Source organism: Lepisma saccharinum, chromosome 13, assembly GCF_977018435.1.
Source record: "Lepisma saccharinum chromosome 13, izLepSacc3.1, whole genome shotgun sequence".
NCBI lineage: Eukaryota > Metazoa > Arthropoda > Insecta > Zygentoma > Lepismatidae > Lepisma > Lepisma saccharinum.
In genome coordinates, this window is record NC_139241.1 from 56,449,651 (window position 1) to 56,477,423 (window position 27,773).

Here is a 27,773-nt window from a genome sequence, read left to right on the forward strand (position 1 = left end):
TGTGCCGTAAAAGATTGTCTCATTTTCTGGGGAAGAACTTTGAACCGAATGGCTTAATCTGGGAAAGTGCAGTTACGAGTAACAGTTACTTTTCCCGAGTAAAATGAAATCTATTGAAGCTGTGACGTCCTTCTGGAAGCTTATGGAACTAGGAAAAAATAGGCTTGAGTTCCGCTAAAGATGCACTACTCTGTCTCGGAAATCTGTGAAGCAAGGTCACCCATAACGGCAGAGAAGGGGAGAAAGCGAGTGGGAGGGGCGAAGGTGTGCGCCCTGCTGCAAACGACTGCGTTCCCCCTCCATGCATTCACTTTTTCCCTCTCACGTGTTTATTGGTCGAGTCCTAATTGCGCAGAAACATATTTTCGTTCGCTAGCTTCAGAGATTCTCGGGACAGACTGTAAGTATCCTGGCAACCCACATTGGCGGTTTGACAAAGACTTCTACAATGATTAGTTGTTGGTTCCATTTCATATTATTGATCAAGCGCAATTAACTCCACATTGGAGATAATATGAAAAACTATAAATTGCTGTATCTCATGAATCAAATGTCTGATTTGGATGAAACTTGCGGAATTCGAAACATGAAACTTACTTCTAACCGTTCGATACATCTCAACTCTGATAACATTGAACTCGATAATACGACAAAATAAACAGTATGTAGTGGCAGGAAATAAACAATATGTATTGTGTGGAAATGCAGGAAACGTCACGGAACTAAAATTTATATGAGAGAATAAGAGCATCCCCGGTGGAGTGACGTCACGTTCCATCTTTCTCAGTTTCTCTCATTCTAACCTTCTCTGTCCTTTTGTGTGTTATTCTTTCTACACTATACATAATGCCCTTCCAAAGCGTACTTTGCATGCTTTTGCATACATTGGCGTATTAAAGGGAGGTACACGGGGCAAGTTCCCCGTCCCAAAACGGATGACTAAGAATTATAAAAATAGTATTATTAGAGATAGAAGAAAATATGTGTTTGGGCAGTCTTTTTCCGGGCAGTATAATAATAAATTGAAGTTTAGCGCAAATACATCGGGACATTTAATATACAGGGTGGCACAAAAAGTGACTTAACACCGTCGGTACAAGGCCACTGCAGCGTGCAACGTGGAAATGGTGATGACCAATCCAATCGTTGCCAGGCCAAAGGGGAACCACATTGACGCCACCCGCACGGTCGGCAGCCATCTTGATGTCCGCCATCTTGAATTCAACTTCAGAATTTTAAATGGGAAGGAGTTGATATGATATATCAAATCAGGCTAGAATTTCACTAGAAATGCAATGGCGAAGTTTTTTATGTATCTTTAACCAGTAAAAAGGTATGACTGAATTCTTGTACCAATTTGCTCCTTTTCGAGGTGTTAGCAAAATGCCTTAAAATTTGTTTAGCGCATCGAGATCAAAGTGACGTCTAGGGAGAGAAGTTCGCATGCCATTGCACAAGATTTTAATCTGATACATCCATGAAGAGCTGCGCATTATGAATGGTTGTCCCGAACAATTACAGTGTGATGCTTCCATTAAATGAAAAGTCCTTCACAGTGACAAGGCTAATGTTTATGTTCATAAGGAAGTGGACGCCGGAAATCGAATCCGGTACTGGTTGGTTACAAGGCAATGACGTTAATGGTGGACAAAATACAAGAGTCAAATGTTTCACATGTTGTGTAGCCTTTCCCTTTCTTTCTTTCTGTAATGATTGTTGATTCACAAGAATCTACGTATTTCATCACCTTATAATAAAGGGATCTGATGGAGCTACGTTGCACAGTAGTTTTAAGCCACTTTGTAGTTCCAGTCCATGTTAGTTTATAGTCACACTAGCTGATTGCCCGGCGTTGCCCGGGTATTTATTTATCCCAATCTTCTATTAAACAGGAAAATATTGAATTCTAACTATAGTGTTAAATGAATTTGGAGTTGAACGGCATTGGGAGTGTCACTATTCATCTTAGCTACCCCGAAAACTATGGATTCCACACTAATATCGGTCGTTTTCGATAATTTTTACATGTCACCCCTTCCCACCCCCACTCCTAGGGGTGCCAGGGTGTCTTACCCCCACAGTATTTCTTTCGAGATTGTAAGTGATACGTGTACCAAGTTTGGTTGAAATCGCATCAGATAGAAGATAGATTATATTTCATTTCCAGTGTTACATCTTAACATATCCTTACAGCTTTTCCCGTGCTCCTCCCAAGTAAAAATCGAGATCTGTCTATGTTTGCATGCATACATATGCAGCCTTTTAGAGGTTAATCGAGCAGTAAACACATTCCTAGAACCTTGCCTTATATTTCTGTGATACCTATGCTTGGCAATAGCGTCTAGAACCACGGTGTTCTTGAATAAACCTTATAAAGAAAAGAATTTTCGCTAAATCTACATTTCACAGTTTCACAGTTTAATCAATAGATGGCAGTTGAGTAACATGAAACTTGTATATTCAACAGCATCAAAAGATTCAATGTGAATTCTACACGAAGTTCGGCTTTATATGCTGTTTATATTGCTTGCATGAGTTTTGTCACACACAGAATCGTTTTATTGAGAAAAGAAAACCATAAGATAAGGAAAATATCTCTGTCTCGCAGGATATTTATATACAAGTTTTAATGTATAAGTTCCGTTTTTTTTACTTTCGAGGTTTAGGTTTCAGATTATTGTTTCTTGATTTATTATTTATATTCACGCTAGTGCCACCTTGTATGGACATGTGAGAGTATATGTGATTGCTACTTTCAAGGCACGGTTATTTTAAACCGCGATTTCAATTTCTCGCACATAACGCGGCAAGAACAAGTTTTAAAGCATACTTCCTCGTTCGTTATGGACTGGTTTCATTAACGTAAGTTTACTTCCAATAATTTTTTGAAACTCCTCAATTATTTCTGAAACACCTGGTATATACCTCTTAAAATTTCTTACGGTTCTTTTGAAATTTTGTTTTTAACGATTGTACCTAATCAGTATTTTTCAGGAATTTTTGAACAATTCTAAGTTTTTTGAAACCTACTTGGATTTTTCGGGCCAAATATAAGATTTGTAGAATGTTTAGAACCTATTTTAGAAACCTGAAAGCACGCTTTTAGAACCTAAAAATCCGAAGTCTAATCATCACTCATCCGCTTCGTCGCGATCATCCAAAAGTGGCAGAAAAGCAACGCAAAATAACAAGAATCAAAACTAACTACAGCCCTCCTCACCGGACATGCATTACGATTGATTGATTGATTTGTTTTATTTTACTTCTCTTCTTGTGCCACTTTTGACTAAATTGCGAGGCTGGGGATTACTGATTATATGATGAAATTACTGAATAGACACTCGCAAACATCCATGCCCAAGTCGGGATTCGAACCCGGGACCCCTGGCGTCGTAGCGCGATGTGCTAAACACTGCGCCCGGCTCACATACATTAGAAGTCAGACTACAAGAAACTTTGCATAAATCATTTCATTATTAGATTTTAAGGTAGGTACGAGCAATGTCCGTTGACTTGTTTGCCGCCTGCTTTGGAAGGTCTGTGCATAACAACCCTTTGACCAAGCCGAGGTGGTTGTAAAACTGTGACGTCATAGAGATGGCAGATCGCTGGGGAAAGTTTGGCATCCGGTAGTTTTAGCAAGGGAAACTTGTTTCTCTGTTCTTTCCTTGCGCTTGTATTCGTGTATTTCCAGTAATGTTTTTATGCGATTCATATTGTAGTGTCTGGGTGACTATAAATAATGTGTCACTGTGCTGCAAGCGCATGAATATCTCAAGAAAACTAAAAATGCCCATATTGTTTACCTTATATTTCCGTCCGATGAGAAGTTCCCAGCAAATGCTACTAAAACACACATTTCAGGTTGCTATTTTTCTTTTTATACCAGTGTGTTACGAATGTGGTTTAAAATCCGAATTAGTAGGAATTACAGCAAAGAAGAGCCTGAAGAACGATATGTTAGTGACGTTAACAGTGTTCTTGCAAGACTTGTGTAGTTGGGATTGCCAAATGCGGACTTTCTTTTTTTTTTTTTTTTTTACGGAGTACATGATCTGACTACCATGCGGGAGACTCAGGTTCGATCCCCGGTGGGAAGAACCGGGATTTCTTGCACATGTTCAAGCGGCTCCGGCGCCCAGTCAGCATCGTATAAAGTGGGTACCTGGAGGAAACTCTGGGGGATAAAAGCGGCCAGGGGAGTGGTGCTGATCACATCACTCCCACCTTCGGCCATGATCAAGATAGTGTGGAGTCCTAACTCCACACCCCCTGTACGTCTTCATGGTGTTGTGTAAAGCACATGGGAGCACCTTACTTTTACTTACGTAGTATATGATATTGAAATGAGGAAGACGATACTTAAAGTACAGCACATTGAGAGCTTCGTTAATAAATTTGACCTGAAAAGTGGAAAGTGGTTATAAACCTCTATCCCCGAAATTCAGATAGTAAAATTTCAGAATCGAGATTTAATATTTTTCGGAATCCGGATATTTTTTGGCCATCCGTAGTGTGAAGGCAAAATTGCTAGGAAAAATGTTCTGAGTGTGTCAGATCGAGAACCCAAAATGTTGATTAGTCTTATCATTCGTCTGTTTAAAAAAAAATCGTAAATACAAAACAGCAGAAAGTACTTCGTGTTTTGTCAAGGAAGATTTTTTTTTTCGAATTCTATATTTGAACCGCAGGATCCAAAAATTAAAAGGACAAATACCATAAAGCAAAAGCAATGGATCCATTGCTTTTTTTTTCAATTCTTTCCATCAGTAACCGTGGGTGAATTTGTGATTTTGCTTACTTATAATTTTTATATGCACCATCACATTCATGTACTCTGTGTAAGTTGTGTTGCGATGCTCTTAAATATGTGTTTTTTCTCTTAAAAACAAGAGCGTTGAATACTATACAGTGTTGGAAATAGCAGACACTCGGAGAAGTCTCATTCTGATGACGTCACAGAAACCCTACCGGGGCTCTAAGCACGGGGGCTGAAAAAAAGGCGAGTTATGACCAGACCTTCAAGAGAGGGGGAAACTAGCGGTCTACGGGCCTTGGGCACGAGTGCCTTTTAGAAGTCTGTTCTCAACTTACGTTCAATTTTTGTATCACGTATTAGGTACTTCATCTAGTCCTCATAAATCACATATAAAGGATAGAACTTAGTTTTAGGTTAACTCCGCGCTAAAATTAAACTTCAACAACCCTTTTGTTCAATATTGTTTATGTTATTTAATAGAATATGCCTTTTCTGCCTCATTTTTCCTTTTTTTCCTGCAGTGCGGTTGTTGCACGTTCAATTTTGTGAGCCACTGTATCTCTTCTTGAAAAAGCAAGATTGCCAACCGTCAACATCAGAACCAATTCCTGTCAATTTTCAGCAGGAATACAACCGCAGGGCATATTAATGACATGGAAACGTTCTAGGTATAGAAAATGTAGCCTAGTGGCTCCTAGCACCTGTTCACTCCATGACATTCTTCACGGTTTTCAGGATAATACTCCTAAGGGCACTTCATCGACCCAACAGCCCTCGGGAACTTTGCCTTGTTTTCCGAGTCGATGCGTTACAAAATGCGTCTCCCCCTATCCATCCTTTTACATCTCATTTTTTTTTCCAAAGTTGGAAACATTGTCTAAACTTGTAATTTGTCGATGGATCGCCACGAGGCGCTAGTCTCCTTGCTTTGCCCCCATTTTCCTTCTTCCTTCTCCACCATTTTGTTTTGTCTGCAGACTTGAGTGACGTTTAGCCAATAGTGTAACAATGTTGGGGTGAAGTGGTGTCATGTTGTAACCCGAGAACCTGGATCGAAAGGTTTAATAGACTCCACAAAAGGCGAATCGTTGTAGACGGCGCTGATAACAAGGGCTTTGTTATCCTGTCAAATTGAGCGGAAGTAAGGGCTGACCTCTAGCGGCCGTCGTTAAATTATCGCCAGCCTTGCACCAGAGCGCGACCTAATCGCTTCGAAACCAACGTAGTGACGACATGGATATGGTAACTTTTCCCCCTTGCGATTCTACTTCTAATTTTGCGTAGTACTTGCCAACCTCAGAGTTATTAAACCAAATTACCTGTAAAACAACCCAAAGTCGTTGTTTTTAATGGATACGTTAAGCTCAAAGATTGAAAACTTGTTCGTTGAGCTAAAAACACGACCAGAACGTGATGTGGATATACGAAAACAGCCCCTGTAATATATGTGTATGTAATGGGGCATTACAGACCGTGGGTCTGGCACCACTGTTAGACTTAGGATGGCCGAGAGTAAAATGGTCTTTGTAAAGTTGCAACTCGTAGTTGTAGTTAACTACAATAAACATGTTATTTAACATAACATGAGTCTTAATAATAACAAGAATAAAACATAAAACAGCCCCAGCAAGAATTTCTGTCCCGACTACTTTTAAAGGAGTTCTGGCAAATGAAAAATTGTCATATGAGAAATTCCTTTTGTGATTTAAAGAAAATTACCACTACCGTATTACCACTTCTCCATGATTACACTTGTCGACACGGTTTCTGTTGTCTCTCATAGTGATTTCAGCATACTGAATGAAAAAGTGAAACCCTTTATTTACCCATCACATATAAAATCTGCAGAAAATCTCAATGTATTAATTGCCTTAATTTGACACTAAAACGTGTAGTTCCATCATCTTCCAATAGATGGCTCTATTTTGATGGTGATAAAATATGGATTTTCTACATTGCAAATCCTCCACTTTTTAAATACAAATGCCTAAAAATTTGTAGCCGTTTAATCAACCTTCCACTCAACACATTGGTATCAAACTCGTATGGATTTTGGCTACGTAAGTTATATTTTCAAAATTCATAACCCAATGAAAGTTACCTCAACAAAAGGTTCAAAAAGATGATTCAAAACCGTAGGCACGAAGGAGTTCTGCTGTACATTGGCAGCAGGCTTGGATCTGTATCAGCATCATAGTCTGTCGTATGGGGATGTGCCGTAGACTATAAGTTTACGTCTACATGCGTTGTCTACACGTAATCTACGATTAGATTACGTAGGTTTGTAATTTACATAGACTACGTAGACAATCTAAAGTGCATTAAAATTAATTTTCAAGGGTTTCATGAAAAGAAAGTGACATTTTCAACTATATTGGTTCCTAACGAAATCAAAAGAACCCTATTTACAAATATGTGGAAAAATTGAAACTAGCTATTCCATTTCACTTCAGTTTTACTTATTAGCATGTTCTCAAATAGAAAATTGTGTCACTGTATTAAACATACAGTTCTTCTATTTGTAGAAGTGACTAGTAAGCTAATTTCGTCTAATAATGTAACGCATAATGTAAATGTGATTTAATGTATGTACATTTTATGGAATTCACTTTATTCTTTCTTATACTTATTACAATATCAGAAGAAGACGATTCATCTGCCATCTACACGTCATACGAAACAGAAATTTCTGAACAGTGAAGTACCGATCCGTACTTCTCATTTGACTTTTAATATTTAGTGACCTTTTACTGCCACTCTTAGCTAATCGCGACGATGAGTATGAGTGATGATGAAATTGATGAAGGGACACTCACAAAGGAACAATCATGCCCAGGCTGGGATTCGTTCGAACCTGGAATCCCTTTGGTCACAGCGCGATGTGATAACCATTCCGCTATGGAGGTCGGCTATATTTCTCTTCTTTAACAAGATTTTCTCTAGAGCACTGGACTATGTGAGCTTAATCATTCCGTTCAGTTCCATATGCACGGTCACTATATGAGGAAGATGCTATTAGGATTTGGAACAGAATCATGCCACTCGAGTCTCACTTATCGGACATCTTATTGAACACCGTTGTCTACTGAAGTCACGATAAATCTTCTCGTTGTTAGGTTAGGCATTTTGGGTTTAGAGCTCTTAGAATAAATAATGCCATTTGGTCAAGCCCCGAATAACTGCGGTGTATTTATGCTAAGAAAACTAAACCTAACAGACCTAAACTAAAGACGAAGGCATTCCGCGCTGACGTCATAAGACGACGGTGTTCAATACGGTGTACTATAAGTAAGATCCCCCCATAAGCAGCCGAAAGAAGATAGATGCTATCTATCTACCCAAGTATCAATACTGCACCATTACAACCACCTGCAAGATCATCAACTCAAACTATGCCTGACCAGTGAGCTCGCCGCGTTAGGAACACACACATAGCCCACATATGCGCTGCTCCCGATTTTTACATTTCATTTCATGCCTGACATATAAGTCAGATTTTATGAATAGTACCAAGTCTCATCTCCAAAGTAGAGACCAAACCGAGACTCTCCGTCTGGTGTGAGAGCGCTGTTCTAGTCACTCGGCCGCGGAGGTCGGTGACATGCTGTATACGTTCTTGATACTATGCAATTGCAGATTCGAGATCAGTTTTGCATTTAGAGACCAAGACAGGCATTTGCTACTGGAAACGAGAGTACGTCTTGTCCCGTCTTGTCTCGTTGCCCTTCCCATGAAAATTGCAAATTCTGCGAACTCTCTCACAAAACCCTTTAGCTGTCCGAATTTGTTCGACAGCAGGCCCGCTATTGTGTAAGAACACGTTTCAGCGCCAATATTTAGTACAAGTCCATGCTTGCACTTCCAGCAATTTCTCTGAATCTGATATAAACTCACCATATTTAGTACAAGTCCATGCTTGCACTTCCAGCAATTTCTCTGGATCTGATATAAACTCAACATATCTAGTACAAGTCCATGCTTGCACTTCCAGCAATTTCTGTGGATCTGATATAAACTCAACATATTTAGCACAGGTCCATGCTTGCACTTCCAGCAATTTCTCTGGATCTGATATAAACTCAACATATTTAGTACAAGTCCATGCTTGCACATCCAGCAATTTCTCTGAATCTGATATAAACTCAACATATTTAGTACAAGTCCATGCTTGCACTTCCATCAATTTATCTGGATCTGATATAAACTCAACATATTTAGTACAAGTCCATGCTTGCACTTTCAGCAATTTTTCTGGATCTGGTATAAACTCAACATATTTAGTACAAATCCATGCTTGAACATCCAGCAATTTCTCTGGATCTGATATAAAGTCAACATATTTAGTACAATACCATGCTTGCACATCCAGCAATTTCTATGGATCTGATATAAACTCAACATATTTAGTACAAGTCCATGCTTGCACATCCAGCAATTTCTCTGAATCTGATATAAACTCAACATATTTAGTACAAGTCCATGCTTGCACATCCAGCAATTTCTATGGATCTGATATAAACTCAACATATTTAGTACAAGTCCATGCTTGCACTTCCAGCAATTTCACTGGATCTGAAATTAACTCCGACAGCCGACACCAGAAACAGAGAGAGGGGGGAGATGCATGTCACACACACACACACTCAGAAACCCTCATGCATAAAATATGCTATCCATCATTTATTGGGAAGAGGAAGTTGACAGACAAAGATTTTCGATTACGTTTTCACACGACGTTCTTCACCTTCCCCTTCGTTGAGTTTTCACAACGTTATTCACCTTTCCAATATCCCAACGGAGTTTGCCGTTCCACATTGGTTCCCCAAACAGTTTCCTTCTCTCTCTCCCTCTCTCTCTCTCTCTCTCTCTCTCTCTTTCTCTCTCTCTCTCTCTATTTTGAACTCCAGAGAAGTGACACGCTCAAGAAACGATTTGTCAGTTCGACCGGAGAGAAAGAATGAAAGATAAATGAAGATGGCGACCTCCATTATATATCGACTGCGAACTCCTGGGCTTTTTTTCTGGAATTTCTTCTTCGACTCCCTTCCCCTACATCTAGTAACCCTAATTCCCTTTCTTCTCAGGTTTTCCTTCCCCTCCTCCCCCACGCCTCTCCCAGCATGCATCGGTTCCTTCCCTAAATTTGCTGGCAAACGGACAGGAATTGGAGAACCTGCTTCCTGAGGGAACGAAGGAGCGATAGAGACTGTATCCTGCTGTGTCGCGTCAACGTCGAGAACTTGCTAATTTCATCCATCATCTTAGCTTGCTTGCTTTCTCTATCTTCATGTCTCGTGCTTGGTGATAGTCTCGGTCAGTACTGTACTTTAGTTTTTGTAGTCAAATATGTAAGAAATGTGAATAAAATTTTCAAATAAGAAATGATTTACCCCTCTTCCCCAACATATGTGTTCGAGACCCTACAAAGTCGTAATAGGATACACTGCACTGATATGAAAAAAAAAATTCCCACGAAAAACTGTATTTGATTCGTAATAGTGTGTGTCAGAATTTTGCATCGCTATTGTGCCACTTTTGCTTAATCGAGTTGAACATCCGAGTTCATACCAGAATCGAATACAGAACTATCTGCATCGAGAACCTGAACAACCATTAATGACGCTGGGTTACTAAGGAGACTATCTGGAAAGCAGAAAACGCGGAAGAGAGTAAAGAAAGCTGAGAAGATGGCGAGGAAAGCAAAGACGGTAGAGAAAGCGCAGAAGATACTGAAAAAGCATCGAAGATGGTAAAGAATGCTGAGAAGATGGTAAAGAAAGCGAAAAAGATGGTAAAGAAAGCTGAGGAAATAGCAAAGAAAGCGCAAAAGATTGCAAAGAAAGGAGAAGAGTGGTGAAGTAAAGTAATCGCAGATGATGGTAGGAAAAACGCAGATAATGGTAAAGCAAGTGGAGGAGATGGTAAAGAAAGCGGAGAAGATGGTAAAGAAGCGGGAAAGATAGTAAAGTAAGCTCATAAGATGCTAGAGAAGGGCAGGAGATGGTAAAGAGAGCAGGAAAGATAGCAAAGGAAGCATAGACAGACATCTCGAAAGACAGTTAAAAGCTGCGATGGGACACGATGCTCAGACTACGGATCTACCAACGAAAATCTGCTTGGAAATCCTTGCCTCTCAGCAGACTGTTCAAATCGTACAAGAAGGGAGAGGAGTAATAATATGTATTTAGTAGAAAAGACTCCCCAATGATAAATTACTATTATTTTCAGCTACGCAATTCCATATCATAGGCCTCATCTCTCGAAAACGACTCCTGGCGACGTGCATAAAGTTTTGGGTGTTATATTCTTCCCGCCTTACATTTGGTGCACACTAGTCGAGTGTTGCAAAAAGTGTCGCTTCCGAGAGTCTAAAACAACAGAGCGAGAGTCGAGTGCATCAAGTCAACAATCACTTCCGGTGGAGACGTCGCTAAGCAAACGCATCAACACTTAATCATCTCGTTAGCAGAGCGAGTTTACACTAGCCGCAAAGAGCATCGATCATGGCTGCAATAAGTGTTAATTAACGGAGCCAATAGTGCAGAATCGATATTGCACTTGCATCGTTTGTTTGCTCACACGTACGTGTGTGATGCTCGTTATGTTTGCGTAGCTCCGTGTCGAAATTTCTCATTTCGGAGTGGAATAATTAATAAGGACACATGGATGAATCGGTTAATGAGCAGAATTTTTTTCGACTGAGGGAAATAATTTATGATCAACATTCAATATTACGAGAACACAGGAAAGTTCTTACAATGTAATCAATTTTACTTATAAATATGGCCAATCTACGTGAGTGGGTTGTTCTTTCTTCATACGTATGTCGTAATCCCTGTCCCATTTAAACAAGAGAATTTTGACAGGCGCACACACGAAAAGTTCAACACCGTAGACCAAATCACAGTGTTTGTCCGAAAAGTCCCGCACAATAGGCCAAAAAATAGTTTATGGCCGAAAAGTCCCACACAATAGGCCAAATCACAGTGTTTTTCCGAATAGTTCCACTCCGTAAACCAAATCACAGTATTGTCCGAAAAGTTCCACATCGTAGGCTAAATCACAGTGTTTGTCCGAAAAGTTTCACACCATAGGCCAAATCACAGGTTTTGCCCGAAAAGTTCCACACAGTAGGCCAAATCACAGTGTTGTCTGAAAAGTTCCGCACCATAGGCCAAATCACAGTTTTTGCTCGAAAAGTTTCACACCATAGGCCAAATCACAGTGTTGCCTGAAAAGTTTCGCACCATAGGCCAAATCACAGTTTTTGCCCGAAAAGTTTCACACCATAGGCCAAATCACAGTGTTGTCTAAAAAGTTCCGCACCATAGGCCATATCACAGTTTTTGCCCGAAAAGTTTCACACCATAGGCCAAATCACAGTGTTGCCTGAATAGTTCCGCACCATAGGCGAAATCACAGTGTAGTCCGAAAAGTTCCGCAACATAGGCCAAATTACAGTGTTGTCCGAAAAGTTCCACACCGTAGGCCAAATCACAGTGTTGTTCGAAAAATTTCACACCCTAGGCCAAATCACGGTGTTTGTCAGAGAGTGCAGCAGAAGCAACTTTTTGTACCTGTTATTTCTCTTTAAATTTCTTTGCATTCGATTCACACCTCTCCTAACCAGATATAGCGAATGCAAAGATTTGTAGCAAAAAGTGATGCTAACACCATGGAGAATTTACCACTAGCCTATCCTAGGCTATAGCCCAGGGGCCGCACAAAAATGAGTCGCTGAAAGGAAGAAGTGGCAAAGACCATCGACTATTAAAATTCCTTAATATTGTGGCAATAGCCCAATAAAACAACATGTTAATTCCTTTTATTTGCTTATTATGTGAATGAAGGTAGAAGGATAGAGTTTCTAGGAACAATTTAAGCTTAGTGTTCTTTTGTTAAATCTAAGTGTATTGTTTTATCGAAGCTTAATGAATGATATTTAATCAGGTGTGTTATAGCAATAATAATAAAAATAATAATGTCAACAGGGTCCAAAACAAAGTATAGCCTAGGGGTACAAATTTTGTAAATTTTGTAACCCCCCCCCCTTCGGCTAGCACCGTTTATGGTACCAGTTTCATAGATCGGAGACACATTAAAACCTGATATTTTGTGTTTCGCATGGTTCGTACTTATCAATTGTGTATTGTGGAACATAGTTCAAGGTGCCATTATGCTTTTTACACGAAAACAAACGCAATTATTCACATTCTGAGTGCTTTTTTTATTATTCCTTTCATTTCTTCCGGAACAAACAACGTGGCGGGCACATCTTGACTCAAGTTGTGGGTATGCACTGTTTCAACCTTCTTCATCGAAAAATACCTGCTATCGTGTTCGTCACCGGTGGAAATTATACATTATGTACGGGTAGCTGACGTATAGCTCCACGAACCGTACACGGATAGTCCCACAAACCATTTACGGATAGCCCCACGAACCATTCACGGATAGCCCCACGAACCATTTCCGATAAGGTTAGGTAAGTTTTGGTTACGTTAGGCAAGCATAGTAAAAAAAAGGGGGGGTTGAAACACTGACATGGGGCATTCGTCATCAAACGTACGCAGCATCCAGTTGTCGTAGGGCAAGCAAATGAAAGCAATGGCAATTGTGCGTCGGTGAGATATTTCTCTTGAAAAATACATGATTTCTCGGTCAAATATATTCCACGATGAAAGAAAATACCTTGACGAACGTTGTAAACCTTGGAGAAACTAATTTGCGTAAGTAGTTTCTTGTGTAAAATTGAAGAAATGTGTCTCCGATGTATGAAACTGTTACCCAGTTTATTAATGTGTTACAGTAGCCTAATTACCCTTAGATATTGAATGAAGGTAAGGGGAGAGGGAGAGAGAGAGAGGTAGAGTAGACGATAGAAACGGATAAAGAAAGAAACGGGAAGGCAAAGCGATATACTAAGAGAGGGATAGCGTGGGATGGAGTATAATAAAGAAAATGTAAAGAAGAAGAGAAATAGATGGAGAGATTGAGGGGTGCAGATAGTGAAAGAGATGAAGAGAGAGAGCCAGATTAAGATAAATGAAGACATGAAGAGAAAGAGAGAGGAACGGGAATAGGACTCAGTATCAAAGTTTGCCTTCCTCGATGGTGTAATGGTAATGCTGTCGTATTTTAACAAAGGGGTCCTGGGTTCGATACTTGCTGAAGACACGTAGTGGTTCGAATCCCTTTTCAAACAGTATATCTAGCCCTGATTAGCCTTTCTGTGCATAAAGTGGGTAAAAAAAAACAAAGTTTGGACATCCAAGGTTGTCAAAGTTTGTTTTGATCTTGCTACCTCTAATTCTTCTGTTCTCAGGAAGAGCAATATATCTTCGTATCTCATGTTGATTTCAAGAATGTTCAGATTGGAAGAGATATAGTCGCATATATCTTGCGCCCTGTAGTTTCTCGGTGCGTCTCTGAATGGAACATGTTCGGATGAACGACTCCACTGTGGCGATTCATGTCTGAACCAGCCAGCGTTCCATGGCAGACTGATTACGAGCCTTGCAGCTGCCTGAGCAGGGGCAATTACTGCGCACGTGTACCTGCGTTCCGACAGCGTTGCCAACTGACATTGTTCGAAACAATATTTATTCATCACTCTGTAGTAATCTAGGGAACCATTGAATACCAACTTGTATGTGTTGCCTTATAAAGTACGAAACAAGTTGACTCGGTGATTTTTTAGAACTTATTTGTTTGTTTTCCAACTATATTTGATGTAAATTTTCATCTGGTTTCTAATTGCTTTCTTCTTTCCTTTCAGCTAGGAGATCTATCCAATCCTGAACTTAGACTTCTCACTGACCAACTGGACAAGATAAAATATGGAGGTATGCAATAGGCACTAGTGTGGATTCTTTAGTACGATTCTTACATTCTATGTAAGGGGTGTCTCAGAAATATTTTTGTTTTTGAAACTATTAAAACAGTGATTCATTGGTGACGTGAGAACTGACCTTGCTGGAGAAACGTGTTTCTGTTGTAGCTATCATGGTTCTGAATTGCAGGAGTTAGAAATGTCCTAATCATTTGACAGTAGCGCTCAGAAGTTACACAGTCACTGAATTCTCTTTATCAGTTATTCCAAGAAAGGGTTATCAGTCGCAGAGGGAACATTAACTTGCCATCGAGAAGTCCTGATTTGACATCAGAAGATTTTTTCTTATGGGGTTACCTTAAGGGTGAGGTATACACCCCAATGCCACAAAATTTGAGAGGATTGAAGCAAGGAATTACAGATGAAATCAATGCTATTCCTCGTGCAATGCGAGTAATCGAAAACTTTAGTTCAAGAATAATTGAATGTGAAAACATGAACGGTCCCCATTTGCCCAATACTATTTTTCACAAATAAAAATGTAATGTTTAAGCTTTATTTTGGTAATATATTTATCTTTATGCAAAAATTGAAGTATTAATAGTTTTCAAAACGAAAATATTTCTGAGACACCCTGTATTTTGATCAACTCATATTACTTTAAGGAATTAAAGTCTACTAGGTATATCTTTACAGTTTTAATATTTGAACTAATACTTTCAGAGTTGTAAAAATGCAAGAGATATGGCTGCCAATTCATAAGCAATGAACAGGTAGTCGAATTATGGTAGAGTAGATGTTCCAAAGAAGACAAAGTGCTTTATTTTCGCATGAGTATTTGAAATGAAAACATATTAAAGCATAATGAGCTCTTAAGAGTGCGTGTCTACGATTTCTGTCGTTCGAGCACCCACGCACACGTCACTAGCCGTTCCTCAGTGTCCGCTCACATCAGCCTTGGTGAAAGAACCGACATTGAGATTGAGGAATACAGAAAGTTTGATAAAGGGAAGGAGATATAGGGAGAAATAGTGAAGGATATTCAAGTGAGAGCCAGATTAGGATGAATTTATTGTTTAATTTGATTTATTATCCTTCGCTTTTCTGCCACTTTTTACTAATCGTGAAGATGAGGATGAATAGTGATAAGTATAAATAGAAATAAACATGGAGAGAGGGAGAGAGAGATTCAGAGAGGCAAGCCTCATAATCAAGATTTGGCAAACGTTGTTGGTTGTAAGTCCACTTGATGCTAAGGCTGATTTGCACTCTGTCCAAAATTTAAAGTGCCATCCTAACCGCTGTGCAATTTACCTACACTAGGAATCTAACCCGAGACCCTTTGATTACAAGGCACGAGCGTGACCATTCTCAATATTATTGAAGGAAATTGATAGAGAGAGAGCGAGAGGAAGAGGAATTGAGAAATAAAGTTATTGAAAGGGAGAAGCCTTTATGAGAAAGCGGGAGAGATTTAGAGGGATAGAGACTGAGAGAAATGAAAATGGAGAGAGAAGATTCAGATAGAAGTTTAAGTATATATATATATACGTATATATATGAGTAAATTGACTGATGAAGAATGTTTTTCGAAAGAAAGAGTTTTAAGCAGAAATAGTGGAAGAGATTTTGGGAGAGAGAGAGAGATAGAGAGAGAGACATGATTCAGTTAGAAATTTAGAAGTGGAGAGAGTTTAAGAGAGAGAGAGAGAGAGGAGATATAAATATGGCAAAATTAAGGGATAAAGCATGTTCTTGAAAACGAACGGAAGAGATTTAGAAAAGTGAGATATATATATATATGTATTGAGTGAGGCACCTCTCAATATCAATGAAGGAGATTGAGAGAGAAGTTTATATAGGTAGAGAGATAATGGAGAGAGAGGAGGAGGAGGAAGAGAGCGAGAAGGAGAAATTGAGGAATAAAGTAAGATTCTAAAATAGAAAGAACGTTAAGGCAAAATGGTTGAAGAGATTTAGAGAGAGAGAGGCTGACAGAAATGTATATGGGGAGAGAGAGAGAGAGAGAGATACAAACAGGAGTTGCCATCCAGCTAACGATACTAGCATCCCTGTTACCACGCTCTGCTACTAGCTAATCCCTTCCACATTCCAGAAGCGACTTCAACGTCAGACACAGGAAGAGGCAGGGAGGATACATCCTTACTGATATATGTGACAGATTTATCCCTTTGTAAGCCAGCATCCCGCAGTATTCGTCAAACCATTTCAACTTTCCCTAGATCCTCGACTCCTTCCCCCAATTTCTCAGTCTAATCTCCCTCTATAATTGACGTTCCTTCGGAAAGGCACTCGGCAGGGAAAGATCTCCCCCCTCCCCCTCCGAGGGGAAGTTTCATTTGATCTTTCCGTTCTCGCAAATTGCTGGAGTAAATTTCCACACGTGGCGATCCTTGGAGAGATTGAAGGGATTAATCTGCTGAAGGAACGGCTCAACTTTCTGTAACTTGTGATTACGTAATCTGATCTCCAAGAGTACTACACCCTGATGCCTCATCTGAATCGGTACTGTGTTCGGCTGTTGGTTTTCGAGAAAGACAGGGTACCCAGTGCGTAATTCTTGCAGACAGTAGCGTATGCCAGTGATGTGCGTCTACGCGTAAACAACGATAGTCTACATTCTACACGTAGACTATTTTATACACGTAGATTACGTAATCTATGTAAACAACATGGCGAAAGGTGATAACTTAGCAAAGGGCGCCGTGAAAATTATACTGCGTAGCAGTTGCTGATGTGTGAGGAGAACTTTCCCTACTATTTCTTCCAAATTCGAACAATTTCTTACCTAGGAAAAAACCTAATGTAAGGAATATTCTAATGTTTTATTGGAGAAAGACCACTCTTGCCTCACGGCTGCCATCTGTGGTTGTTTTTTTGCATACTATTTATCTTCTTCCATAGTTGATAATAGAAGAGACGGGAAATTTTGTTCTAAATAGGATTCTTTTCATTTCGTTAGGAACCAATATAGTTGAAAATGTCACTTTTCCTTCATAAAACCCTTGAAAATTAATTTTAATGCACTTTAGATTGTCTATGTAGTCTATGTAAACTACAACCCAATGTAACCTACGCGTAGATTACGTGTAGACAACGCATGTAGACGTAAACGTATAGTCTACTGCACATCACTGAGCGTATTCCACTGTGCGATTTAAGCTTTTTGCTTCGGGGGGGGGGGGTGATGCCCATTTAATGGCGTGTTTGTGATTTCATTTCGGAAGTTAGTTTATTCTGGGTGTATGCAAATTTGTATGTGTTACCAGTCAGTAAACTAGACTATTGTCTTGCATTTCTAAATACCTTACTTAGAATATTAGTTTTAACCTAGCTCATTAAATGTTATAAGAAAATTTACACGTAATTAAGAAACAGTATTTTCGCATTCTAAGGAGACTCAAAATCATACAAGAGCTATAGAAATAGTAACACCGGAAACTTGACCAAATTCCTATTGCCAAGTTCTAACCTACTAGTATCTTGTCAACACTTTAATACATTTAAAATATCAGCAGTATGCCATGGAAACTTAATAAGTTGTGACGTTGGTCAGTTGCGGAATTGTGTCCTTCTTTAATCCACAAGTCTGCATATTTTTCAACAGGGAAATGTTTAATGGCTGCATCATTAATGGACACAATTTTTTTTTTTTAATTGTGTTTGTTATACAGCGTGTCCACAAAACATTCCGTGATTATAAACACATACAGCATCGCTCTCGGTACTCATATTTATATAAAATTGGTGCTATTAGAAGCAGAAACTCAAAAGTTTTAATACCTAACTACCTACCTCAGTCGCACTCAATGTGTGCGTCTCGTGTCACGCTGCAAACATCAAGGCGATATCCTCACTCATGCCACACGCGTTGCAACGTACCTACAGTGACGGTCCCGATGGCGGCAATGATACGACGTTTCAGAAGTCATAGACAGGCAAGTCAGGGGACCTCGGTGGCCACTTGCAGAACACAGCATCTTTGTTTCCGGAGCACCCAATCCATCTTCCATCAAGTTTCTCATTTAGAACGTTCTGAACATCGAGATGGATTTTGGACACGGAGGATTTAGAGATGTTTAACTGCAGGCTAGCTCTACACAATTTGCTTCTAACAACAATGCCATTTACAAGAACACATTAACAATCGAAAGAATGTTTTTCTTCTTTTTCTCCTTTTTAAAATTTTTCATTATCTTATTGTTATGCCATCTATTGTTGTAGTTAACGCCAACAGTTACACATCCGCTAAAATTCTTTGTGCTGTTCTTTCAAATGGTATCGGCATAAATTTCGTAATATACATAATTAAAATTTTGTGGTCGTTTAAAATCATGGAATGTTTTGTGGACACACTGTATATTTAAGAAATGGTATACTAGGTAAGAAATAATATACTATATGCATTCAATTCCATTTTCTTTGAGGGGATAATTCGCGTTTAGCCAAAAGTGGCAGAAAAGCGAAGTAAAATAAAGCAAATCAAGCAATAAATCTTTGAGGGGATAAAATCGTCCCTGGCAGGGATAAAAATAATCCTCTTTTGCCGGGGATTCATTTTTTGTGGAGGGGAAATTCCACGGTATCCCCCCCCCGTTAATTCGCACACTGGCCTTTACCAAATTTGATAACTTTGACCAAATTTGTTGGTAGCTCTAAACAAATGTGCACAATTGTTAAACGAATTTGATTCTGGTTAACAATCATTTGCTTCTCGCCATTCAAACAGTTGATTGGTTGCCGGAAGCTGTTTTTTTCTGGTTATTTCAAAGAAATATTTTACCTCTGTGCTTGAGCCACAAAACATGTTCATTGTATTTTATTGACCGCATGGACTGCAGCAGAAAAGTCTATATCAAATTCTGAACTTCATCTGTTTAGAATTCCTTGTAGAGCATTTACGTGAACCTTTGTGTGGTTTAGATATCTGTAATATTAATGTGATACAACAGCGAAAGCAAAGCACACGAGTCACCAGAACATGTTATTCATGTGATTCTGTGTCCGAATCTGCAAGCGCGCCAAAACTTTGTCGCCATCGCTTTCCTGTCCGAATCGAAAGGCTCCCGAGCATTTCAGTGTCCACATTTCCCGCCAGGTGTCACTTCGAACGTCGCCCATTGCGCTCTGAGGCGGAGGCGCACAATGTGGGAGCAGCAAGTAGACACCAAACAAAGCACCTTAATGTTTTCCACCTACTTACTACTTAAATTGAAAATACGGAATGTGAATTCTTCATTTACTTTTCTTCTCTAAATGCGGTGCTATCGATAAAATCACCAAGTAGCATGAAGTTTTAGTTTGTCTTTTCAATTGAATGTTGACTCTACAAAGCGAAAGTTGCAAAATGATTACCGAGGTACCTCTACACCAAGCTTAAGCGCGCGCACTTATCGTATCTTCCACCTATGCCACGGATTCGGACTGTAATGGTGCGGATATCCCGTGGGTGAAATTTATGGCTTGGGTTTTCTTTTCCATTGCATTAGGCGCAAGAGAGTGGGGAGGGGAACTGTCCGACTGTTGACTTGTCGAGGGGAGCTCCGGCCGCATACCGACACTTCGATGGTCCTTCCGTGAAATTTGTTGTGTAGGACCACGTGTGCAGCTGTGCCACGAACCCTCGTTGGTTTCTGGTGAAAGCGATATCAATGTAGAAGACGCCACCGATGTTATCGTTGCGTGTATCACGCTCATAGACCTCTGGCTTATGAACCGGCTTCATTCGTGGAGACGCAAGGTTTACTTTACACTTAAAAATTACAAAAACATATTATAATCGGCTTCACTTACTTATGGAATGTTCTTCCTTGATATGTCCTGTCACAACACTTCAAAGTACACAAAAGTATATGATTCCTTATTGTGTCTCCTAAATATATTTTGGTGTGAAATTGGGGATAATCTTTTTTGGGATACCCTGTGTATGTACTCCTTCATAACAGTCTTCTAATGCTTCTGACATACCCATCACCGTCTCTTCTTCCAGGCCAGGAGGTGCTAGTGAGAAGAATGTCCCTCAGAGGCCTTCTTCCTGACACAGACTACTACATGACGTACGATGGGTCGACGACGATGCCTGCCTGCCACGAGACCGTCACGTGGATCATCGTCAACAAGCCAATCTACATCACGAAGCAGCAGGTTAGCATCTTGCATCTTCATACTGCTTTTGCATTTAGTACAGTCGTAATAGGCTCTCAACTAAACATTTAAAATAGAAAAACTGAAACCTCATTGTCAACCACAAAATGCAGTGAGGGATTTTCCGCCATATTGAAACAGATCGTAAGCCATGTTGGCTATTATGAGCCAGTTTAGTTTTGGGGCCACAACTCCCAAACGAATCGAAATAGAGATTTGATCTATTTTCAGAGTATTGCAAATATTATGTCCAGTATAGAAAAGTACATTCACAATGAAATAAAAAACTATGAAAAAAGTTGTTGAGAAATCATGTTCAAGAATATGTTCAAACCAAAGGTCTTATAAGTTTCATAAGCTTTAAAGAGATATGTAATAGATAAGTTTATACTAGTATATAGAAATAGGAATTCTATGAAAATGAATACGAACTTTAAGGGTTTCCAAATGTGTACATTTTTGCCTCAAGTGCATTAATTTAACTTTTATAGTGAATATCAACGTTAAATTTGTCACAAGGTGGCTATCTGTATGATGTTTAAAAATTGAGAACTAAGTCATTCATCTTCCAGAAGGGGTGGAGTTTTTTAATAAGTTCACTTCACACACAGATAGGCTAATTGGGACTGGGCCTAAGTTTAAAGATAAATCCGAACAAATATGTGCCTTCACTGGGTATTAAACCTGGGACCCTTTCATTACAAGGTGACGACGTCACGACTACGTCATAGGGGAAACCCTTGGAAGGGATAAAAGGGCATATTCCGGGTATGAGACTTGATTAAAAGCTGTTGCATATGCATTTCGTATCTAAATGTTAAAGCAAAGCTTACAGGTGAGTGAGCTCTCCACCTTCGTGAGAAAGGGTCATGGTAATTTTTTGAAACTCCCAACAGTTCTACTCGCAAATTGCTTTTTATTTTCTGAAGTTATATGCATTAATTAATATGTACCCATGAAATTAAATATTAATAAATAAATTATGCCTAATTGTAAAGAGTAATATGTCCATACTCCATCATAGGAGAAAGCGAGTGGGCGAAGCAAAGCGGTACGCGCTACTCCAAACGGCTGGTAGCTGCAGTCGCGTTGCCTCCTCCATGCAATCCTTTTCCCTCTCGTGTGTACATTCGTCGAGCACTCTCCAGTCAATACTTGCGCAGAAGATCTGTTTCCATTAGTTTGCTCCACACACTTCTGGGATAGAGTAATATGTTTATGAACTATACAAATCATGTTAAATCAATCACTGGACCTAGTGAAATCTTGTAGTCAGTGGCGACGATTTGCTTCCAAAATCGGGGGGAAGGTGCCAAAACAGGGGGAGCAAGGACAGTTTACTTTCCCTTGGTAGATAAGGTTTATCATAGTGCGGGGGCAAAAGTGAAAAAAGTGAGAGGGGAGCAACTGCCCTCCACAGCCTCCTGCCTAATCGCCGACACTGCTTGTAGTTTCCTCAGAACAATATCATTAAATTAATTTGGTAAGTTCAGATTTGCATTAGCGCATTGCGTTATGAACACAAAAACCTCCGATGCATCAGAACCTTTGCGCTACAAATTATTTGTTAATGAAAATTACTGCGCAAAGTAATATTACAAATTTCAGGAGAACCTCTCGTGGTTTAATTGATTCCTGGGCGGAAACAGTGTTCCAAAATATTAAAACCTAACGTAGAAATAGATCCACGTTTTCTCAAAGTGAAGGTGCAATCATGAAAATGTACGCTAACTGCGAACTATATTTCTGGTTTCCGAGCAACAGAAATACATTCAAATGTCCATCTAGATAATCAGAGGTTGTTTCAAGATAACCAAAGATGAATTAGAAACATACGAAAAGTTAGAACGAACTACTACTAGCACCGGGGTGTACATTTATGCCTGAATCGCACATGGGAAATTCTGTCGCTTTAAAACAATTTGGAACTTCGAGAAATGTCAATAAACAGATTTTGATTTCTCCAATTCAGAGCATCCTTCGACATCATCTTATTATCTCATTGCTTCTCGTAGCTTGGGCAAATTGCATTTCGCATCTGGAAGCTGGAACGAAGAGGGAGTTCTCTATACAGGTTTCATCTTCATTTCTGCCTTTGTTTACACCATTTGCCCCCTCTACGTTGCTCTCTCTCTCTCTCTCTCGCGTCCCTAACAACTTAAGCCAGCCAAGTCTACGGGACCCCCGAAAGACAGTTTAGGGAGAGCAACCGCCCGCTTCACTCGATGTGATTATCCCTCCCCCACGCTGAGTTGGCGACATGTAATTCGATTTACACGCGGCCGCGTCTGCTAGCTTAACTTGTCAGCAGTGACGTCACGCGCGCGATCCGAAGCAGAGCGAACAGCGATGGAAATCGAAAGAGAGGGAGAAAAAGGGACCACAGGGTACAAGATAGTGATGGAAAATCTTTTATTGCCCTTTCCAGAACATTTTTCTCTTAAAAAAGGCGATATCCTCAAGCCTCTTTATTTCCTTAGAAGCACAGTATTGTAATGCGGTGCGTAGGTTAATATAGTTCACCTCAGTTAGTAAGAGCGATAACAGATGGCACTGCAATATTATGAACTTTTTGAATGAAGATTGAGCTTTGATTGATGTTTTTGAAAGCAGAAGCTGGAACAGAAAAATATAATTGCATACTTTTCTGTAAAATATTCTACAGTGGTGTATAAAATATCATAAATGCCACTATGTTCTTTATATGTTCTTAACTTCTTGAAGATTGAAAGTGTTAATTCACCTTTTTCTCTCTTTCTTGCTTCGCCTCTGTCTTCTACTATCTGTATTCTTCCATTCCTTTGCACTTTTCCTTTGGCTGTTTCATTTCGTTTATTTCTCCTTACTTCTCTATTTTTTCTTGTCTTTAGTTACTTATTATTCGTCTCTGTGTATTTTCTACTCACATTCTTTTTCTTCCTCTCTCTCTCTTTCTTTGTGTGTGTGTCTTTTGTGTGTCCTTATCGCTCTACCAACAACGACCGATCGTTTTAAAATGTTGACTGAAAATTTCTTACGTATTGATAGTATTTGGATGGGCAAAGGTGGAGTAGACTCACAGAACGAAGGGGAGGGTGGTGACAAAACTCCTGGCACCAAAGGCCATTACTTTCCATGAAAAGTTCTGAAACTGGCATTCTTCTTTCATGTACGTATTTCTTACATTCATCTTCTAGCCTAACAATCATTTTTCGTTTGAAGATCTTATTAAATCTTAAATATAAATCTTGAAATTGTCATGTAATTGAAAATTTTCTTCTTCCCTGCAACGTTTGTTGATCTTTCATTGAGAAGATGATGATTTTGATGTACCCGATGATTTTAAGATTTGTAAATAAAAAAATGATAAGATCTTCAGTCGAAATAGGTTTGATTATTTGACAGTTAAGTTGCTAGGCTCCTACAATGTAGCATTATTGACAAGATTCATTGTATAACTCTTTCGTCTTTGTTTTTGTTAAGTTTACCCTATTGTTATAACTTGTACACTGATCAAACTACAAATAAATGTCTGATGTTCTCCGGAAACGTTATAGTTTTAAAAGGATGTTTACATGCTTGTAACGATTGTAAACTAGGTGAGTTCGAAGCTATGTGTGATTGCTTTATTTACACTCGGTATACACTAGAGACATCTATGTAGCCACGAACAACCTGTCCTCCCCCCACTTATTGCGCTACACCTCATTGTCTTCCTCTAAAAAGAGAAGAGAAAAAAGGCAAAAATTGGTTCTGGGTCACGTGACGCAATCATCAATCACACCTTTTGACACCCTGGACCTCATAAGTCGCGACAGAGGACAATAGGGGAGGGGTCCCTCGCTGGCAGGGAAAGGGGGAATGGAAGTTCAACAAATCACACACCTTGCAATAGCGTGACGCGCCAACAATGCTCCCGAAGTCAATGGCAGGGAGTAGCGTGTGAAGTGTACTGTTGCAAGAACCCCTACCCTGCGTTCTTAACTTTCCATCACCCTCGCACCTGTGAAATTGCAGGAACTGGAAATCGTAGGCCATTAGTGCAGAGTTGTCAACTTACATAGGGTGTCCGAAAAAAACCACCGCAGTTTCAAACACGAATACGTTTTTTGATTATTTTTTTTTGCAGCATATAGTGGCGTTATGAGTATAATAGTGTAGCGACAAGCAAGTATTACTTCACACATTCCTCACCAGATGGCAGCAACGTCACATAGCCGTACAGGCTAAGCTGTTCATGGAAGTAGCGCAACTGATTCCCTTGAAAATAGACAGCCAGTGCTGGTCCCAGTCTTTGGCCACCCCGTAGTCCCGATTTGACGCCATGGATTTTCTTTTCTTGTCCACTTGACCACCTGCACCAAAGAATAACCACAATCTTAGCAGAAATTCTTAAAGACTTGCTCATCTGAGTGTGGACGGAAGTGGAGTTTGATGTTTCTAGGTCTGTATATGGTGCACACATTGAATTACACTAAAGGTAATGAAACTTTTAAAATTGTACAGGGTGAACAGAAACAATTGGGACGATTTACATTTGGCGCCACGACATCCTTGTAGGTGGCGTGGTGAAACACACGTCCCTGTGTAGAACGATTTAAAGCCTTCGGTCGTCATGCAGGGTTGGTCAGGAGAGCATCGAGCGTTGCTGTGAAAAAGTTCTTCAGAAACAATGACACCGCTACTGTAATATTGAATTGGGTTTCTATTGTCAGCAGGAGGCCTCCTAGACTCCTTTCCTTGGTATGTCAACATGTCGTCGAAAAACACGTTGGGTTACAGTAGTGGAGTCATTGTTTCTAAAGAACGTTTTCACAGCAAACGCTCGACGCTATTCTGATCAACGCTGCGTGACGACTGAAGGCTTTAAACCATTTTGCACAGTGATATGTGTTTCACCCCGCCAACTACAAAGATGTCAGTATGGTGTCAAATTTAAATCGTCTAAATGTTTCTGCTCCACCCTGTACTTCCGTATAATGCACGTATGATTCAGAATGTAATAAAATGACTTGAAACCCCGGGGTTCTTTTTCGGACACCCTGTATTTTATAATTGATACAAGGTGTTACCGTACAACATCGATGCATTTTCACTGGAGAGTGTCATGGACATATGATTGTATTAATACGCTACAATAATTTACATCATCACGTGACATAGGTTAACTCATATCTTAATAGGTTCCTCTTCACGTCATCTACCCCCTCACAACGGACTTAGGTTAATGCAGCAGCTTAATTCCAAAGAATTAGGTCAGCTTAGCAACAATCAAGTGTTGCAAACCTGAATAATTATGGATTTTTTTTAACTTTAAAACAACAAACCATTGACATAAACACGAAAATGATAAATTATACGTCACAAAAGCTTTTAGGGGGAAAAAAGTGTTCCGAAGTGGCAACACTGAGAGTTCCCTTCAGGGGGTCTAATAAACACTCTGGAGAAGCAGGAGTTTTTATTACGAGTGCATTATTAAGTGTCCATTCTCCGTCCGTGCATGGCAAACGCCGTCGCGAATCCAATCCAAGCCCTTCTCTTCGACAATAAAAATCTTAGACATGCCACGGGAGGGGGCCGGACCTTGGGTGTCATTTGTTGGTCGCTGGTTTGCATGTCGGTGTTTCCCCCCTTCCTTTCTTCGCAGATCCAGTAATGACTTTTTAATGTCAAGAAATGCTTTCAAGGACGACTTTTATTGCTCTAGCTGCTATTACGACGCCCGACTAGTGAACTTATCCCCGAATTAGAAAAGAAGGTCTTCCTGTTTCGGTGCTGACTTCACTTGGATGAAATATGAAGAGACAGAGTGAACGTGCACGGTGAAGTATTAAAAAATTGCCATGCAAGAGTAATTCAATCTAGGAAGGAATAAAATTGCTACACTTTTACCTCAGTGCACAAGCACCAGGGCGACTCCTTCTATCAATTTCTGGCATTAATTTCGCACACCTCGGAATTTCCCACCAAAATAGAGCATTTTCTAATTATGGAAAGGTCTCATAAATTAGAGACTAGTGATATATTATTCTTTCCCGCCAAGGACACAGTATTTCGCCCGTCAGAAAAATGTACCAATCATATAGCTTCTCATTACTAGAGTCGCTTTCACGTTCAGAAGACACAATGGGCTCTTATGGGCAATGCTTTTCTTATGGGAAATACGAGCGCGCTGTTGTGAAATTTCTGAATTTACAAATTTAGCTTAAGTAAAATCGGTACCTGCAGTTTTGTAGAGAATACGATGGTGAACACAAAAAACTGGTAACTTGCTTACATAATTTTAGATAAATTAAAAACGAAAATTTTCTGTGAAAACACAATTTTTACATTGTTTTCATTCCTAACGTTGAAACATGCCGTAAAATTGAAGCATTCATTATTAAAAAAAATTGACACTGTTTTTAAATTGTCATAGGTGACGGTGGTACTCAGAATTTATCAATACTTTAAAGCATATTCGCATTAAAAAATATTCAAATAAAGTATGTGGAGATTTTTTATATTCGTGCAGTAGAAAATGTCGTCGCTGGCCATTTTTTGTTCTGTAATTCCAAGTAAAAACTTCCAGCGACAAAGTTGTGGAGAAAATAATGAAATTATTTTTTATAACCACTCAAAGGTTCCCAGAAATATTACTTCCATGCATTTGGAGTTTCTTTTTAACCCGAACCGCGCGCGAAGTAAGGAGACGTTGTCTGGCCATCTTGAGCTGGCTCACCGCAGCATTCCGGCTAATCACCACCAAGTTTTCGAGTTGTTATTTTATTTCCATTCAGTAAAAATATGAACTTCATGCAGTTTGTTATAATAGAATTGAAATTACTTAAATTTAATAATTGACAATTATTTCCAATGCTGCTGTTGTGAGCAACATTAGTGCTGTCGCAAATACACGTTGTTTTCGTTTACATTACTGTCGACATTAATACTGAAATGAACATCACCTTTCAGTTTCCAACGTACACATAAATTCATAGACACCATATTAACCTTTGAAAGGCTTTCCAACACGTGACAAAATATAGGGCTTCAAGA

General features: G+C 39.5%; 1 protein-coding gene across 1 annotated transcript in view; it reads left to right on the forward strand.

Moving 5' to 3' along the window:
• CARPB (Carbonic anhydrase-related protein B) overlaps positions 1-27,773 on the forward strand; it is a 460,462-nt gene that overhangs the window by 389,664 nt on the left and 43,025 nt on the right. The window contains exons 6-7 of the mRNA XM_083133565.1: positions 14,538-14,604; positions 20,602-20,756. Coding sequence (XP_082989691.1) covers positions 14,538-14,604; positions 20,602-20,756 — 222 coding nt within the window. The remainder of the gene's footprint in view (positions 1-14,537; positions 14,605-20,601; positions 20,757-27,773) is intronic.